The sequence below is a fragment of the Carassius carassius genome, chromosome 50 (genome assembly GCF_963082965.1).
Source record: "Carassius carassius chromosome 50, fCarCar2.1, whole genome shotgun sequence".
Classification (NCBI taxonomy): Eukaryota; Metazoa; Chordata; class Actinopteri; order Cypriniformes; family Cyprinidae; genus Carassius; species Carassius carassius.
The window spans coordinates 1,594,055-1,611,117 of NC_081804.1; the positions used below are offsets into that span (position 1 = coordinate 1,594,055).

Genomic DNA, 17,063 nt, shown 5'->3' on the forward strand with positions numbered 1-17,063 from the left:
AGTACTCTGATATCTGAATAATGGATAGTCATTCAATCTCAACGTAACATTTTAATAAATTGCTTAAATGCATTATGTGACATTGAAATGGCTATGAATCAGGGTTTTTTTTTATCTACAGGGCGAAGGCCTTTAAATAGTCCATGACTAAAATGTTTTGTAAATGTTCCAGAAGCACTGCATTAAAAGTGCAGGCTCCGCCCCCTCTCGCTTGACAGGTAGAGTTACGAGCGCGAATCACCTGTCACTCTCGCTCGAGCGCACCTGTTGCGTCGTTATAGACTTTTCCCCTCAACTTTAACTTTTGGTTTTACATTTTTGTCTGTGTCAAGCAAAGTCGCCTTGGCTACCCAAACCCCTCCGTGTTTGGAGCAAAGTTCACCTCCGTGAGAAAACAGATTGATATGGAGCCTTGAAGAAGACTTTCTGGAAACGGGAGGAATTATCGGGAACTGAAGCACGGGACCGTAGATTCTCTCTGCTGAGGGTAAGAGCGCGTTAGGTCACCACTTGAGAACGACGCTACGCGTCAAAACTGTGCTTGCGATGCTTTACTTCTGAAGCGTCACATCCGCTCTTATTTGCGTTTATTTGCAAATATGAACGGAACGCAAATTCTTGAAAATTTGTTTTGGTCAGTCGTGCGATTAAACGACTAAACGCATCTATGAGACTCACTCAGACACTCACATCTTAGCCTATAAACAGAAGATGTAGCCTACAGTTTCAAATGATTTTAAAGTTGTAAACAAACACTATTGGAATATGTTTAGTATAGTTTAGTATAGTATTTCAGTTTTTCTAGTTAAAAGGTTCATGTAAACACTATTTGCTTTATAATTAATTATAATCCCCCACACACACTTTTTTTCAGACTACTCTAGAGCTAGAACCGCCTTTACAGGTTTGTGGACTGTTATAGTGACGTTTTAAACTTTCAGTACTGATTCATTAGCAAACATAATATTGCTGCTGGTATTTGAGGCATACAACTAAACGTTAATATTTCACCTGCCAAGATAAAAACAAGACTGACTGAGGTGACATTCAACATGGAGATATTTCTTGATAACTAATGTCCTGAAGTTCAAAAATCAGTGATGTAATTCTTAACAAACTGAGTTTTGCAGCTTATGTTTGACTACAGTTGACTGGCATTTTTAGAATGATAATCAGATATATGTGTGCCATTTATATTCCCAATAGTTTTTATCTTTTGCAAAGTATTCATTGTTTGGAAGACATTTGACATTCAGGATCCGTTCCAGGTGAACGTGATCGCAATTATATCTTGACCCGGGTGCTTGATCAAATCTAAACCTCCTTCTGACATCAGACCAGCAAACAAGCCTCATAAATGATCACAATACAGGACAAACACAGTCATTCACAGAAACCATCATCATCATTATTGACGGGGAATAAAAGCTTTTAGCTGACACAAGCTTTTTGCTCATGTTTATGTTCGATTCACATTATAAAGCCAATTCACCCCTGCAGGGCAAAGGTCCAGCAGACATTATCTCCATTTGCCCATTTGTTTGAGGAGACTACTTCATTTACTGAAGTCAATAAAGGAGAGCTTAATGGTCATGGGGGCTTGACTTTTTTTGTGTATAGCTTTTAAAGCTTACACAGATCAGAGTTTTGTGGTTTTATTCAGGCCTGGGATCTGATTGGCTGAGGTCACCTGGAATTTTTAACTGACTGGTCACTGTAATATCTCCCAACTCAATGAATCAATCTTCTGTGCTGATGATGCCTAAAAATGAGCACAATAGAGCAGGTGAAGCGGAGATAGTCATCAGAGGCTGTTTGTTTTTGCTCAGTCACTTAAGTGAAAGCAAATTAAATTACACATCATGTTCCTCGTCAAAAGACTGTGGTGGCTCTTTCTGTGGCTTGTTTATGCAATTTGCTTGGAAACCAAGGTGGTCATTAATGTATATGACTTCTCAGGTTTAGATCTGACAGATATGTGTTTTTGTGCATGTGTGGTCTTTTAGCGGCCACTTCATGCATGTTTTAGTGACCTGATTTGCTTTGAATTAATACAGTAATTAGCTCACAGGATGTTAATTGTACAGGAATTGGAATTGTAGTGAATTGCACAACAGCAAAAAAACAAAAACATAATTGCATCATTAATTGTGACTAAGTTTGCTAATTTACTTCCTTATATGCGCTTACAGTAAATACTATCAAAACAATTGAGTCATTTAATTTTGCAATACAGCACCACAAAATTACATTGTTTTCAAATTACTGTTTCACATTATATTTTTAATAAACTGATTATATGCCAATTTTGAGGCAGAGGTGGGTAGTAATGAGTTACATTTACTTCGTTACATTTACTTGAGTAAATTTTTTGGGTAACTAATACTTTTTGGAGTATATTTAAAGATGGGTACTTTTACTCTTACTTGAGTTAATTTTTTGGAAAAAATCTGTACTTTTACTTCGTTACTGTGGGCGACGCTCCTGTCGTTACTTTATCTTAATGCAATAAATGTTATAAATGCTTCAGTTTATTCCAAACGCACCGTCTACTTTTCTCTGGACAATGAGCGATTCCCATTCGCGAATGATTCATTCTTTTGAGTCAACTCTGTTGCAAATGCTTGATCAAACCAATTGGCAAACGAGTGAATTGGTTCATGAATCAGTTTGAATGATTCGTTCAGTTCCCTGCCGCACGCGCTGAGCGTCTGAAGCGGTTCACTCAGAGTTGTAAGGTTTAACATCAGCAGCGTTGAAAACGTTTCTATGGAACTGCATTGAATTGAAAGCAAATCTGGAAAGACTATTTGCTAGCGATGAAGATCTTTATTAGATGAACACCGCGTGTTTAACAGGTAATAACTTGGGCTACATTCGATTACAGTACACGATAGCACTGTGACATTAGTTTGTTGTACGTGTGGCTTATAACAGAAGGGAACCAAGTTGAATGCAGCTTCCAAAAGACAAAAAATAGCAGATTAATATTTTATTAATACTAATACAATCACACCGGCGTGAGAATTCAGCGAGTCATACCATCAGCTGCTAAATTCAGATCTGCGATTGCTTGCTGGCGCTGAGCCAGAGATAGATGCATTTATACAGCACTGCGCATTATAACCAATCACACACGATTCTGTTGAGCTTATTAAAGCATTGGCCAATCAGAGGCGTTCAGATGAGTCATCGCTAAAATGCCGGTGCTTCCTTCACTCGCTCGCTGACCTGGAGACCTCTTTCTGGCAAATTGATTTCACAGTGTTAACAGGTTCAGTGATTTTAATGGGAGCTTTTGAGAGTGACTGAACTCTAGACTGTCAGTGAAAATGATTTTTGATAATGTAAATGTTATTTGCTCTCTTTATGAACAATGAAAGATTACTAGCAGTTTTTATATCTCATTAACTTTCAATGTGAATTTCACATTTAATATAAAGTCAGTCGTATTAAAATATGTTATGGCATGACACCTATATCTGTTACTTAGGTAAACAGACAGATGTTCTGTAACTTAACGGTCATGTGAGGAGTTTTCACTCTTCTCTGTGTCAGAGGTTATTTATACATATATAATGAATACTTTAAAATATAATTTATTTTGTGATGCAAATCCGAATTTTCATCAGTTGTTACTCCAGTTTTCAGAGTCATGATCCTTAAAAATATAATTCTAATATGTTTGTTTTATTACCAGTGCTGGAAACAGTTTTGCTGCTTAATATTTTTTTTGGAATCTGTGACATTTTGTTTAGGATTATGATAAAAAGAACATCATTGATAGTAAATCAACATATTGGAATGATTTCTGAAGGATTATGTGACATTGAAGACTTGAGTCAAGGCTGATGAAATATATATATTTATACACACACACACATACATTACATACATTTTATCTATATATCTAAATAAAAATAGGCTCAGTATATATGACCCAAAGTAACTAGTAACTAACTACTTGAGTAGATTTTTTATCCGATATTTTTTTACTCTTACTCAAGTAACTATTCAAGACTAGTACTTTTACTTGAGTACAGTTTTTGGGTACTCTACCCACCTCTGTTTTGAGGTAAATTAAAGCATTTTGTTTTCAAATTTTGGTCCATAAAATCACTAAAATATTATTAATTTATAAAAAACACATTTTTATCCATCTATCTATCCATCCATCCATCCATCCATCCATCTATCTATCTATCCATCCATCCATCCATCTATATATTATATATATATATATTGCATACACAATAATGTGTTTTGAAGTTAAAACTGAACACTGAGCAGTACATCTGGAGAAATACAGATCAACAAACACAAACTCTGGCCATTAAACAAATCAGCCTGGACAAATAAAGCTAAAACCCAAATGAAAGGAGTGGGTGGAACCAACAATACTTAAGGTTAAAAACAAGTCCAGGAGTGGTGGAGGCATGTGACGCAGCCTTAAATAGGCACATTGTGAGAGGAAATTTTGAATCAGCCCCAAAATGCCAGTCCATTCAACCGCTCAGGTGTGTCAAATACCACAGGACAAGAGTCAATGAACCTGCAGTCTGTATAAACCTGGTATAAAGAGAGCAGCCATTTAAACTCACCTTGGTAAAACATGAGCTATGGGAAATGCCTTTGAACAGATGACACAATATACAGCCAGTGCATTACATCTAATAAAATAAACAATAGCATTACATCAATCATTTTTATGCAAAGTAATGCTAACCTGGGCACGATTTATGTATGATGCAAGGATTTCTATTTCAAATAAACTATATTGTATATCTTTAGAACTTTTTATTCATCAAAGATTCCTGAAAAAAAGTAGAATATTTTCCACAAAAATATGAAGCAGCACAACTGGTTTCATTGTCGAAATGTTTCTTGAGCAGCAAATCTGCTTCTTAAAATGATTTCTGAAGATCATGTGACACTGCAGACTGGAGTAATGATGCTGAAAATACAGCTGCAGATCACAGGAATAAATGACATTTTACAGTATATTCAAACAAAAAACAGTTATTTCAAAATGTAATATTTCACAATATCACTGTTTTTACTGTGTTTTTGATTAAATAAATGGAGCTTTGGTGAAAAAAATCTTACTTACTCCCAAAATATACCCAAACATAGGTATACAGATTAGCCTAATAAAAGAGCAAATCTTGTCTGATAATGTTGAGGAAGCTAACAATTGGTAAGGCAGAAAGGTGATGTTTTTAGTCTGGGGTCAGTCACTGCCTATTTTTCCTCACCGTCAGACATCCAGGTGACCAGCAGGTGTTTTTTATTCAAAGTGGGATTGTTTTTTGCTGTGAAGTGTTGTAGTTTGCCTGTGGTGACTAGTCATACTGCATGCAGAGTAGACAGTTTCACTCCTCATATAACAGTGACAATCACAACAGTTATCTTTTTTTCTTAGCTTATTTAGATTTAGGTTTTTTAATGTCAGTGGTTTAATGGATGAATCTATGTGAAAAGCAGTTTCTTATATTACTCAGGAAAAAACGGTTGTAGAAACAATTTTTTACTTAGAAATAAAACTTTATGTAGACATACTGAAATTCTTTTATCTTGTAAAAAATACTCAATAATCTTTTTTTTTACGGTTTTTTTGTGACTTAGAATCTTTCCAGCAATTTCCTAGTTTCTTCAGTTTTAAAAAGTTATGTAAATGTTATGACAAAAAATATTTAAAAAATGTTTATGGAATGTTATAAAATTATTAATATTTGATACATGTTCACAATGTTGAGAGGAAACATTCTTAAAACCCCAAAAATGAGTGTTTCAAATAGAGCCCGACCGATATGGATTTTTTGGGGCCGATGCCGATATTAACTCGAAAAGAGCCGATTTATAAGCCGATATTTTGATTTTAAAAATAAACTGGATATTAGACCCATTTCCTATAAACTGCACTTACACAACATTCAATAGCAAAATATCTGCCTGTTCTATGTATGTGGGCTGTATAAACCATTTTCCAGAATGGACTATGTTAAAAAAAAGCCTTAGATTACAGTCTCAATGACTAAACAATTGCACATCAAAAGTATATATTTTTTAATGATCAAAAAACAGTCTGGTTTTAAACATTTAACACTTTTACTTTCTTCCAGTTGAAGCTGGTTTTAACAGTCTGTGTGTTTACTGTAAATAAATGATAATACTAAAGTATTTGCAGAAGTAGTCCCACACTTTGCTGCTACAGCATTCACCTTTTTCAGCCATCTGTAGGCAGAAAGAGAGACGGAGAAAGAATAAGCATGTGTATTAATAATATCACCATGTATCATTACTCATGCCATCATTAGAATTATAATAATAATAAACAGGGATCTCCTACATAGGCAAAAATTAGAAATATACATATTTTTGTATTTTTCAAGCAATAGGTATGACCTATTACCTACTTATATTTAACAATATTATTTCAACATTTTCCTGTTATGTCTGTAAAGTTGCTTTGAAACAATATGTAAAAAAGAAAAAAAGCGCTTGTTCAGCTCACATTGTCCCCTCTGGTTTAATCATTTCTGACGCAGCTACTGTAGTTACTGTAACTACACTATTTGCTCTCACAGACACATTCACGACGGACCCGTATATCTTCTCTTCTCTTTGTGCAGTCTGAATCAAAACATCATCACGCGCTGGCGAACGTAAAGTTAGCCTACTGTTACCGGAAGATTACGGAATCAATTCGAAGTTGAATGGTTAACGTTAGTGTCATGAACACACCGCTGTCAATTTTAAGAAGAACCACCTTCAAACAAGTTAATAGCAAGCATTTAAGGGGCTTGCTAAAAAAGGAAGCTATTAGCGTTAGAGTAACGTAACAGTTGTTGTTTTTTCGAGGCACGCTGTACATAACTTCTAGTCATTGACTACACGCGGCCCCCTGCCACAGTTACGTGGTCATAATGTGCAGATATATTTAGATATATTATCTGCAGATATATTTAGAATAAGTTAAACGCTAACGTTATAGTTTGACCTCATTATTAACGTTCGCGCTCTTCCACTGATAAACATGGTATTAGCTTTGTTGCTAATCTAATATAGCAATGCATTAGCGGCTGTAAGTGATGTTACAGAATATTTAGAAGTGATAATGATAGGACCGTTAGCTAGAACTACCACACTGTTTTTATATACAGTGTATGAACTAAATCTACAATCATTTCACATGACGAACGACAGACTCACCGTCAAAAGAGTGCACCTCCTGTGGCTTGGCTGATAGCTTTCTTCTGTAGTGGATTTCTGGCGCTGTTGTCAACTGGGGAGTTGCAGAGCTCCCTCTGGTGGGCACACTATGCAACACTCATAACATGAGTGAAGCATGAGACTCTGTTTTTCATGTTTCATCGGCCGTTATAAACGCCGATGCCGATTTAAATGCAATTAGCTCATATATCGGCCGATAATATCGGCCGGCCGATATATCGGTCGGGCTCTAGTTTCAAACATTCTAATGTAACATTCTCATGATGATTTCAAAATGATGACATGGAATGTTTGAAGATTCAAATGTAACATTCTCAAATGATAGAATAGAATGTTCACATAATCAAGAAGGAACGTCTTAATACAGAAAAAAATGTTTTAAATGTTTAAAAACATTTTCTTATCCTAAAGGGAATGTTATCAAAATGCTCTCAGAACATATATTTGTCGGCCGAGTTCATACAGTTGTCATTGAATAACAAGCTATTCTGGTCGATGGATGTAAGTGTGAAACTCTTCCGTGCTATCAGCGTTTTGTGTTTGTAATGTATGGTACTGATAAAACTTTACATAGTCAAATGCTTATGTGCAGAGCTTTCATAACAGCCTTTGTTTTTCACTTTGCTTAAGGTTCAGGATTTCATTGATTTAACAGCTTTCAGGTCATCGCATAGGGACTCAGTGTCCCATAGTTCTTGCGTGGCTCTAAATGGCCTGTTATATATAGTTTTATATGTAAGTCTCTGATTGGTCAAAGCGGCCGGTTTATTGTCTGGCTAAAATGGTCTGTTGTTGTGTGTGTTTGTCTAGTTCTTTCACTTTGAGCTGAATGGATAGGTAATGGACAGATTGCTTTCAATTGTAAAGCAACAATCAACAGTAGCTGACATTTATTGACACAAGATGAATGAAAGTAAATCAAAGTTTATATTTTTTCTCATGTGTCTTTCGTGTGGACAACAGTGAGAACACAAACATCTCTGCATATCGACCAAATGGTAGTTTTACCATCAATTTCACAGCAAGCTTGACATTTCCGTGCAGTTCATTATGTAGAAATAATTTAATTAGCTTTTAACTAGGAACTAAAGCATTGAAAAGTGAAGCTAAAATGTGTAGAGCTTTACTGAAACACATCTCATGTTATTACTGTTCAAGTAAATGTTTGATGTGAACATAACAGATCTTAAGATTTTTTTGATGGAATGTACAGTTCATGTTACTTTTTAAGGGTTCAGGCTTGTTTTCTCCAAACAGTCTCAGTGATACCGGATATCATCCAGATTAAGGCCAATGAATAAAACACTGTGATAAGAGATACACCACAGATTACATGTTCTGGATGCGCAGCTATGTAATTGAGAGGCATGCAATAAAACCAAAGCTTACACACGCACACACACACGCACACACACACACACACACACACACACACACACACACACACACACACACACACACACACACGTTTGACTAGGTATAAATAAGGGCATACCATAGACTTTTATTGTTTTTATACTGTATAAAGTTATTTACTACAGACTGCAAAGAATGCTGTGTTATTTTTAAAATGAAAGCTTCCAGCTGCAAAGCATTTTTGAAAGTTAGGCGCTTTGTTCACTCTAAACAACATTTTAAGTTAAATCAACTTTCCTCATCAATGTTTATGCATTTGTTTAAACTTTCCTCAAAAATCATAAGATCTGTTATGTTCACATCAGTGAAATCCTTAAATAAAGGATTAGAGAAACTTCTGTTTTAACTTATTAAATGAGGAAATATTTATTTCAGCAAACCAAATCAAAAGGAACACTAATCACAGTAATGAAAAATAATTCCTTATAATTCTCCATGTTTTGACCAAAAAAAGCTAAATTAAATCATTCAAGTTTCAAACACTTTTTGTCAAGAAAAAGGTTTTTAACAGAAATAAATGTGGTGTCTCATGACAGAATTAGTCTATATGCAGTGTCCGTAGTTTAGCTTCCATTAAAGTGCTGTTTCTTTGTAGCAGTTCATACTAAATTACAGAAAAGTTGTCTTTATTTACACTTTCTTGTAATTTCAACATTTTCTACATCAGATAGTTCATTCAAAATTTTAAAATAGAGTTTACCTGACAAAAATTTACAGTGTTCCTTAAAAAGAGAATTTTGAATTTTAGACAATACTTTGTTAATTGTTTTTCCACATAACAAAGGGGGTTTTGTCAGATTTAGCTCAAATTTTAGGGCAATTTTAAGCATGGACATTCAGTCTGACCAAAAAAATGTGTATCTGTTTTTAGAAACAGTATATAAAAAAATATGTATACCACAGTAAACATTACAAACGAGTAGTGTTGCATTTGTCACATGACCTCATTAAATGTTTTTTTCAGCAAGTGTAAAATAAATGATTAAATAAAATCAGTGTATAGCACACACATAAATACAGTATATTTATTTTTGCATTTTAATATAATTTTACGACATCTTTTTGTTAGTTTAATTAATAGCGTCAAAGAGTTTATGTTGAAAATTGCAGTTGATTTTGCTTTTTATTTATTCGGTGCACTGGAAAAGGAAGGTTTAGCACATTGGATTGTGGGATACATAACCTTAGAAAGTGTGCTCTGGTTATATACTGCACATTTTGGCAAATGTAGAAGGTCTTCTAGGTGTGACATGCATTCAGCATATTTTACACATCATCCTTACTGCACACTGTAGAAATAAACAGTAGAATGGTATGACTTTGAGATTCTGAAACCGGTGAATATGAATTTAAGAAGAAAATGTTACTGAATTGTGTCAGTGATTTCAGCCCTTGGCATCAGTCAGATAGTCTCCTGTACCTCTGACACACCTTCCTCGAGGTGGACATCACAAACATGAGTACAAAGTCCTTTTATGTTGATCCTCACTTCATTCTGGAAGTGACTTTAATATTTTATGGTTATACTGCTATGACGGCCATACTGTTATGATTGAGTGTACGTGTCTTTCATATCATGTCCGTGTTTAGTCTATAGTCCACATAGTCATTTATTGTCATTTATTGAGATCATTGTGTTAATTATACAATGACTTTTCAGGGCCTCTGACCTTTTGTTTAGGGTGTATTAAAGCCTAATTATATATATAAGAAATATAGATTTATTTATATAGGCATCCCTCATACAAGTATTTCACATTATTGATCATCAGCTGCCACTAACATGCAAATAAAGTACACAAATAATGTTTTTTACATTCTACATGCATGCATATTGTTTTATTAGCGAGTATAAACTCTCTCACACACACACACACACAGAGGTTCTCCTCTGATCCAGAAACACACATGCCCTCGCATCAGTTAATTGCCGAGCCGGGGAGTTTATTTTTTATAAAGCCTCAGAGTGTGTAATTAATTAAGCGTCTGAAAAATGTCCGCGTCCCGAGGAAAGGCAGGTCTTGTTTCAGGCTGGGCTGCCAGCCTGCTGTTGTCTGCTCCTGCATCTTTACAGGACAGCGGACAGAAGCGCATGTACTGGACAACCAAAACAACACTGTGGTTCATCACACCCCGGTACCGTGGTACACTGAGGCATCTGATACACTTCATAAACTCAGATAGAGATATACCACACACAAAGACAGGAAATCTTCCAAAACGTTGGGCTAACATTGTGTCAACGTTGTGCATGTGTTTTAACTGTTCCTAAAGGGTTCATGGAATGTCCGTTTAATGTTAGTTTAATGCAAGTTTTCACAATGAAATTAAAGTGTTTTAACTGCTAAAGATTTTCTCAAATATTTTTCTAAATAATTTATCTAAATTTTGTGTGGATGGCATGATTTCGAAACAGTAGTTTTGGTTGTTCCAACTCTAAATTCTGAGGGTATGAAGCTGATGTAAAATAATGATAAATGTTATGCTAAAGTTTCAAATTATGAAAACGGTGTAGTTTAATGTTACTATAATCAACATGGAGTGATTAGAAAACGTTTAACTGTAAATGTGTATATGTTTTTAAATGTTCCTAATATGTTAATGAAACATCCTTATTAGTATTTGTTGCAAACAGATATTATTTGAGAAAACTGTGTAAGTTTTTTTCCCACTCACAAAAAAATGATTAATAATCCCGAAACCCATCTGTTTTTAGTTAAAGGCTGTTAAATGTTATGCTGATGTTTAAATAATGTTCTACTACTATTAAGAAAACTTTGGGTTAATGCTGTGTATATGTTTTTAAATGTTCCTAAAATGGTAATTAACATCATTTTGATGTAAGTATTTAATGCAAGTTCTCACAATGAAATGAGAAAACATTATTTTGATTTTTTCCCCTATAAAAATGACTAATAATTCCTAATTATTAATAAACTAATAAACTAATAGACTAATAAACATTATCCTAACGCTTAAATAGCGCTGTTCTCAAACTATGAAAAGTTTAATGTTACTTTAACAGACAGTGATTACAAAATCTTTTTTTGAACTGAAATTTGACTGTTTGAATAAATTAATGCATATTGATTATTCAAGAGCTGAGCAGATTGCAGACAGTCAGTTCACGCTCTGTTTGATGCTTTTACAGTTCTTTAAAGGAATCATATGCAAGAGTCACACAGAGATGAATTATTCACAGCGGCCAGGACAGAGCAAGAAAAAGGCCTTTGAAAGAGAGAAGGGTGCAGGCGTGGAAAACCAAATAGCACAGTGTTTAGCGAGAGATTAATGACAAATTAAAGAGGCGGTTAAAGAGTCATTAGTGCATTACTGCTGAATTTAGTGTTCAGACACACCCCGTGGGAAGTTTAGGGAGATATTACAGTACAAAAATGATCTTTGGTTTTACTGTAATTGCTGTGCTGTGTTTCATTTCCTGTGGTGGAGTGTAGTGTTGATGTATTCTGCCTGGCTCTCTTTGTTGCAGGTGAATGTCGTAGAACATGAATGCTTTGGGGACCCCAACAAAATCAATCAAGTAAGTCTCAGATCTGAGTCATACTCTTATACACAGTTGAACTTGGTCGCTTTTAAACATGCAAGCTCAACATTTTCATAATATGTTCATAATGCAACATAATATGCATCATGCATTATGTGAGTACACCGTTTTGAAAAGCATCTCACTGAGCAAGTTAATTAAAGGAAGAGTTAATCCAAAAATGAAAATTGGCTGAAAATGTGCTCAACCTCATGCCATCAAAGATGTAGATGAGTTTGCTTCTTTATCAGATTTGGAGAAATGTAGCATTGCATCACTTGCTAACCAATGGATCCTCTGCAGTGAATGGGTGCCGTGAGAATGAGAGTCCTAAAACACAACTCCAGTCCATCAGTTAATGTCTTCAAGTGAAAAGCTGTGTTTTTTTTTACTTCAAACCATCGCTTCCAGCTCTATCCATAATACGGCTTTCTACAGTGAAGAAGTTATCTTGTCTGAATCAGGAGAGAAATATGCACAGATCAAACACTGTTTACGGGGAAAAACAGACCAAAACAAAAACGTTGCTTGCTAATTGTAGGAAGCATTATTATGGATTTTGGATTCATATTTTGGCCAGAAGTGATGGTTTTGTAGTGAAAACACTGTAATAACAAACTTACAAACACATTAACTGATGTACTGGAGTGCTGTGGATTATTGTGATGTTTTTATCAGCTGTATTGACTCTCATTCTGACGGCACCCATTCACTGCAGAGGATCCATTGTTGAACAAGTGATGTAATGTGAAATTTGGATAATAGCCTGAGGGAGAGTACAATACATTTTAAACAGTACATTTTCCTTTTTTGAGAAATATTTAAAAGTATAATTACCTTTGTAGAGAGTTGTATCACGAAACATAAGAAGACCGTGTGCTTACAGTGCGGTAGCTCAATGCATTTATTTACTTTCAAATAGTATGTTTTTGGAATTAAACGCATGTAAAAAGAGTGCAGCTTTTACAAATGTTTTTTAGAACCTTCACACACCTAACCAAACATCCCGTAGTTAGTGATTTTTTTTGTGAGATTGTGTGTGTGTTTGTGTTACAGTTAACAGAGCTGCACTGTTTGGGAATGTTTGCCTTTCTTGCCCTGTTGGAAACAACCTCTCTCTCTATCTCTCGCTCTCTCTCTCTCTCTCATACCTCCTTTCCTCACTCCCATATGCTCTCACAACCTGTAGATCTTTCTAATCAGTCTTTGTCCAGTGTTCACATTAGACTGAGAGTGTACCGTTTAGATTATTTTAATCAAAACTAAAGACTGTAAAATAATGAAGAGCAGACATCGTCCTCCACCCTCCTCATCCTCTTTTGCTCTTCTTTGCAGTGGGGTGGCCAGGTCGGACAGCAAGATCAGTGCCAAAACCCTGTTCGGTAAGTAAACATCACATTTATTTGTAAATTAAAGGTGCTGTGAGCAATTTCTTCCTTTTTGCTTTGTCCATAAATAAACAAATAAAACTGTACTTTCAATACAAGTTGCACTTTATATATATATTGCACTTTATATACATAGAATATATATATATATATATAAAATAAAATAGCTGAAATCACATTTAAAATGTTTTGTACACTTTATGAAGTAGTCATGTTAAAATTCGCTAAAAAAATAGAAACTATCTGCTCAAACAAATATAATGAGCCTTATTAAACAAACATACTCATTTTTAAATTTTTTTTTTTTACTTCAGATTTAATAAAATAATTTTATTTTAAGTAAAATAAAATAAATGATTTGCTTGCATCTTTTAATATGAAATAAAATAGCTAAAAGCACCTTTAACATGTTAAACACACTTTATTAAGATGTTAGGGAGAGAAGTTATGAGCTAAAACGAATATGAAGAGCTTTATTTATGGAAAACATAAATATTTATTTTTAAATAAAAATGCAATTAAATATTATACCTTGAATAGTTAAAATAAATACATTTATTTTTCTTTAAATAAATACATTATTTTACTTTACATATAAAATTAAATAGCTCCTTAAACATGCACTTTTAACATGTTTTATATACTTTATTAAATTGCTATGTTAAAACATGATCTTCCAAAGCAAATGTAATAGGCCTTTAAGAAACAAATAAAATGCTTGTCTTTATTAAAATTTTTCAACTGAAATGAGTGTAACATTTCACACAAGAAAAGTTTCATGAATGATTTAAACAGATTCACTCAGCTTGTTTTTCATGAATAAGGCTCGATGTTTACCTGTGATGTAGTTGTGTATAGGATTTAGTTTATCGTGTGTATTTTTTATGGCTCTTCCCTCCTATATGATGTCACATCCTCTTTCCTGTTTCCTTTGAACTGACAGGCAGTACGTCACTGTACGATATGTAAATGCGCTGGTCGTACAGTAGGACATTTGCATGAGCATCACACACACTCATAGACCTCACTGCGATTCAGCTAAACCATAACAATCAGACATTTCCCTAACAAATGAGCGTGCCAGGATATTTCAGACTATTGAGGTCATGAGGGACAGAGAAATCACTTATAACCATTTACTCTAGCTGCTCAGATCTGGTGGGTGTATTTTACTTTAGGTAATCTTATTGATACGTAGACTTTAGAAGCTTCAGTTGATGTCTGATCACATAGGATGACCATACGTTCTGACCGGGATTTCTGAAAAGCCTAAAATGTCTGGGTTTTGGCTTCAGCAAGTATGAAAACAATAGGAAAACAAAGCCAAAACCCACTGGACTTATGGTCATCCTGCAAGTTTATATCGAGCAATTTAGACTTTATGAGAGAGTTTATGTCTCAAAGTTCTGACTTTTCTTCTCAGGATTATGAATTTATCTCTCCCAATTCTGTTTATATCTAGCAGTTCTAACTGTGAGATAAAAATGTGCAATTATCTTTTTATTTTATCCCATGTTGGATACAAGCTCTCATACTAAATACCTTTTTTTCCACTATAAAGAATCTTTTGTGCAATAAAAGGGTTCTATGAATGTTAAAGGTTCTTCATGGAACCATCAATGTAAAAGAACCTTTATTTTTTAGTGCATGGAGCAGATATATGCTTATATAGTCATGAACAGACTCTCTTACTGTGAAGACATGAGTGTAGACATGAGTGCTGAATGTGAATAATGCCAGCTTTAAATAAATGCATGGAGCGTGATGTTTATCACACGCCTGTCGTCATAACAACTAGGTGTGTGTCTCCGGGGGTGTATGTCTCATCCTAAATACACACACAGTCTGCCTCTGTGCCCAGCCGGGTGTGTCTGGAAAAAGGGGGCGTGTGCTCAACCCGGTCTGACATGTACATAAAAGAGGCTTTTGAGCTTTAGAGAAAACAAGAATGAAAGTAAGAAAGGGCAACATGCAGAAGATAGAGATAGAGAGAACCTTCCTGCTCTGAATCTCTGAACCATTTCTTGTTTCCCAGAAGCTCAAACACTTAAAAGGGCTTTGGTTAATGGATAATAGTAATGAGGTTGAGAGAGAAACGAGGAAAGTGGAAGGTGTTACACCTACTGTACAGTAATACAAGCTGAAGCTAGAATCTCAAGAAAACATGTCCAGTTCATATTTCACCCGAAAATTCATGAGAAAATAATACAAAGTAGTATTTAGCTTAAATAAAACTGTTTTTATGATTTTACAGTTTCCATGACATAAGCACATTTGCAACCAAATGTTCAAAATCTCATTACTGTAATGCAATTGGATGTTTTTATTTTTGAATAATTCTCATAATTGCCATAGGATTCTCAAGTCAGATTCTCAAATAATTTTGTTACTTGGAATTTTAGATTTTAGATTTTTTTTCCACATGGGGTATTTTTTAAATTTTTTATAAAAGCCTCAGAATAAACAAGTTAAATATGCAGATTAAATAATATATCATTATTTTTGCATTACAATATTGAGAGTAGAAATGTTTTGCATTAAAAACCTACGTCAAAACTACGTCATGATGAGGAAAAAAACATATATAAGTCGCACTGGACTATAAGTCGCATTTATTTAGAACCAAGAGAAAACATTACAGTCTACAGCCGCGAGAGGGCACTCTATGTTTTCAGTGTAGACTACAGGAGCACTGAGCAGCATAGAGCGCCCTCTCCCGGCTGTAGACGGTAATGTTTTCTCTTGGTTCATGTCTCTTAGTTCATTTCTCTTGGTTCATGTCAAATTAATTTTGATAAATAAGTCGCACCTGACTATAAGTCGCAGGACCAGCCAAACAATGAAAAAAAAGTGTGACTTATAGTCCGGAAAATACGGTACATTTTTTTAATGAGATTTTATAATAAATTTAACCAAATTTTCATTATCAAAAAGCAAAAACATTCTCATTACTGCCATGCAATTGGATGTCTTCTTTTTGATTGATTAGAGATCGAAATATGAAATGAAATATGACCAGGGCATGTTTTTTATAGGCTTTGTGCAATTCACCCGTGTGTTTTTGTGTCTTACATCACAGACACAACATGTTTTTATGTTTTTATGTTCTGCACTCTGGCAATGACCCGTGGGACGGTACACAGTCCTGCCAAGGGAACACAAATGCACACATGCAGAGTCAAACCTGATGCTCTTGCAAAGTTTCGCATTTCTGTTTGCTCTTAACCACTGAGCCGTGCCTTAAAATTTGTTCTTGTGGTTTGGTTTTATTGTGTCGTGTACTCGGTTTAAACCTCACTTCCCATCAGCCCTCTGCAAACCAGTTCATGCAAAAAAAAAATAAAAATAAATCAGCTGCATCATGTTCACAAAGGGTCCATGCAAATGATCTGGAACTCTTCAAACCCCATACACTTATCACACGCTCACAGATATATGAGTGAAAGACATCGTCTGATCGACTGGCTCAGGATAGCATTACA

General features: G+C 34.8%; 1 protein-coding gene across 2 annotated transcripts in view; it reads left to right on the forward strand.

Moving 5' to 3' along the window:
* Nucleotides 1-237: 237 nt before the first annotated feature.
* LOC132133520 (epidermal growth factor receptor kinase substrate 8-like protein 2) overlaps nucleotides 238-17,063 on the forward strand; it is a 34,729-nt gene continuing 17,903 nt past the window's right edge. The window contains exons 1-3 of one of the 2 annotated variants that reach the window (XM_059546376.1): nucleotides 238-487; nucleotides 12,140-12,190; nucleotides 13,529-13,575. In XM_059546376.1, coding sequence (XP_059402359.1) covers nucleotides 12,156-12,190; nucleotides 13,529-13,575 — 82 coding nt within the window. In that variant the 5' untranslated portion in view covers nucleotides 238-487; nucleotides 12,140-12,155. Of the gene's footprint in view, nucleotides 488-12,139; nucleotides 12,191-13,468; nucleotides 13,576-17,063 lie in introns of those variants that run through there. The other variant, XM_059546375.1, reaches the window with a different exon arrangement.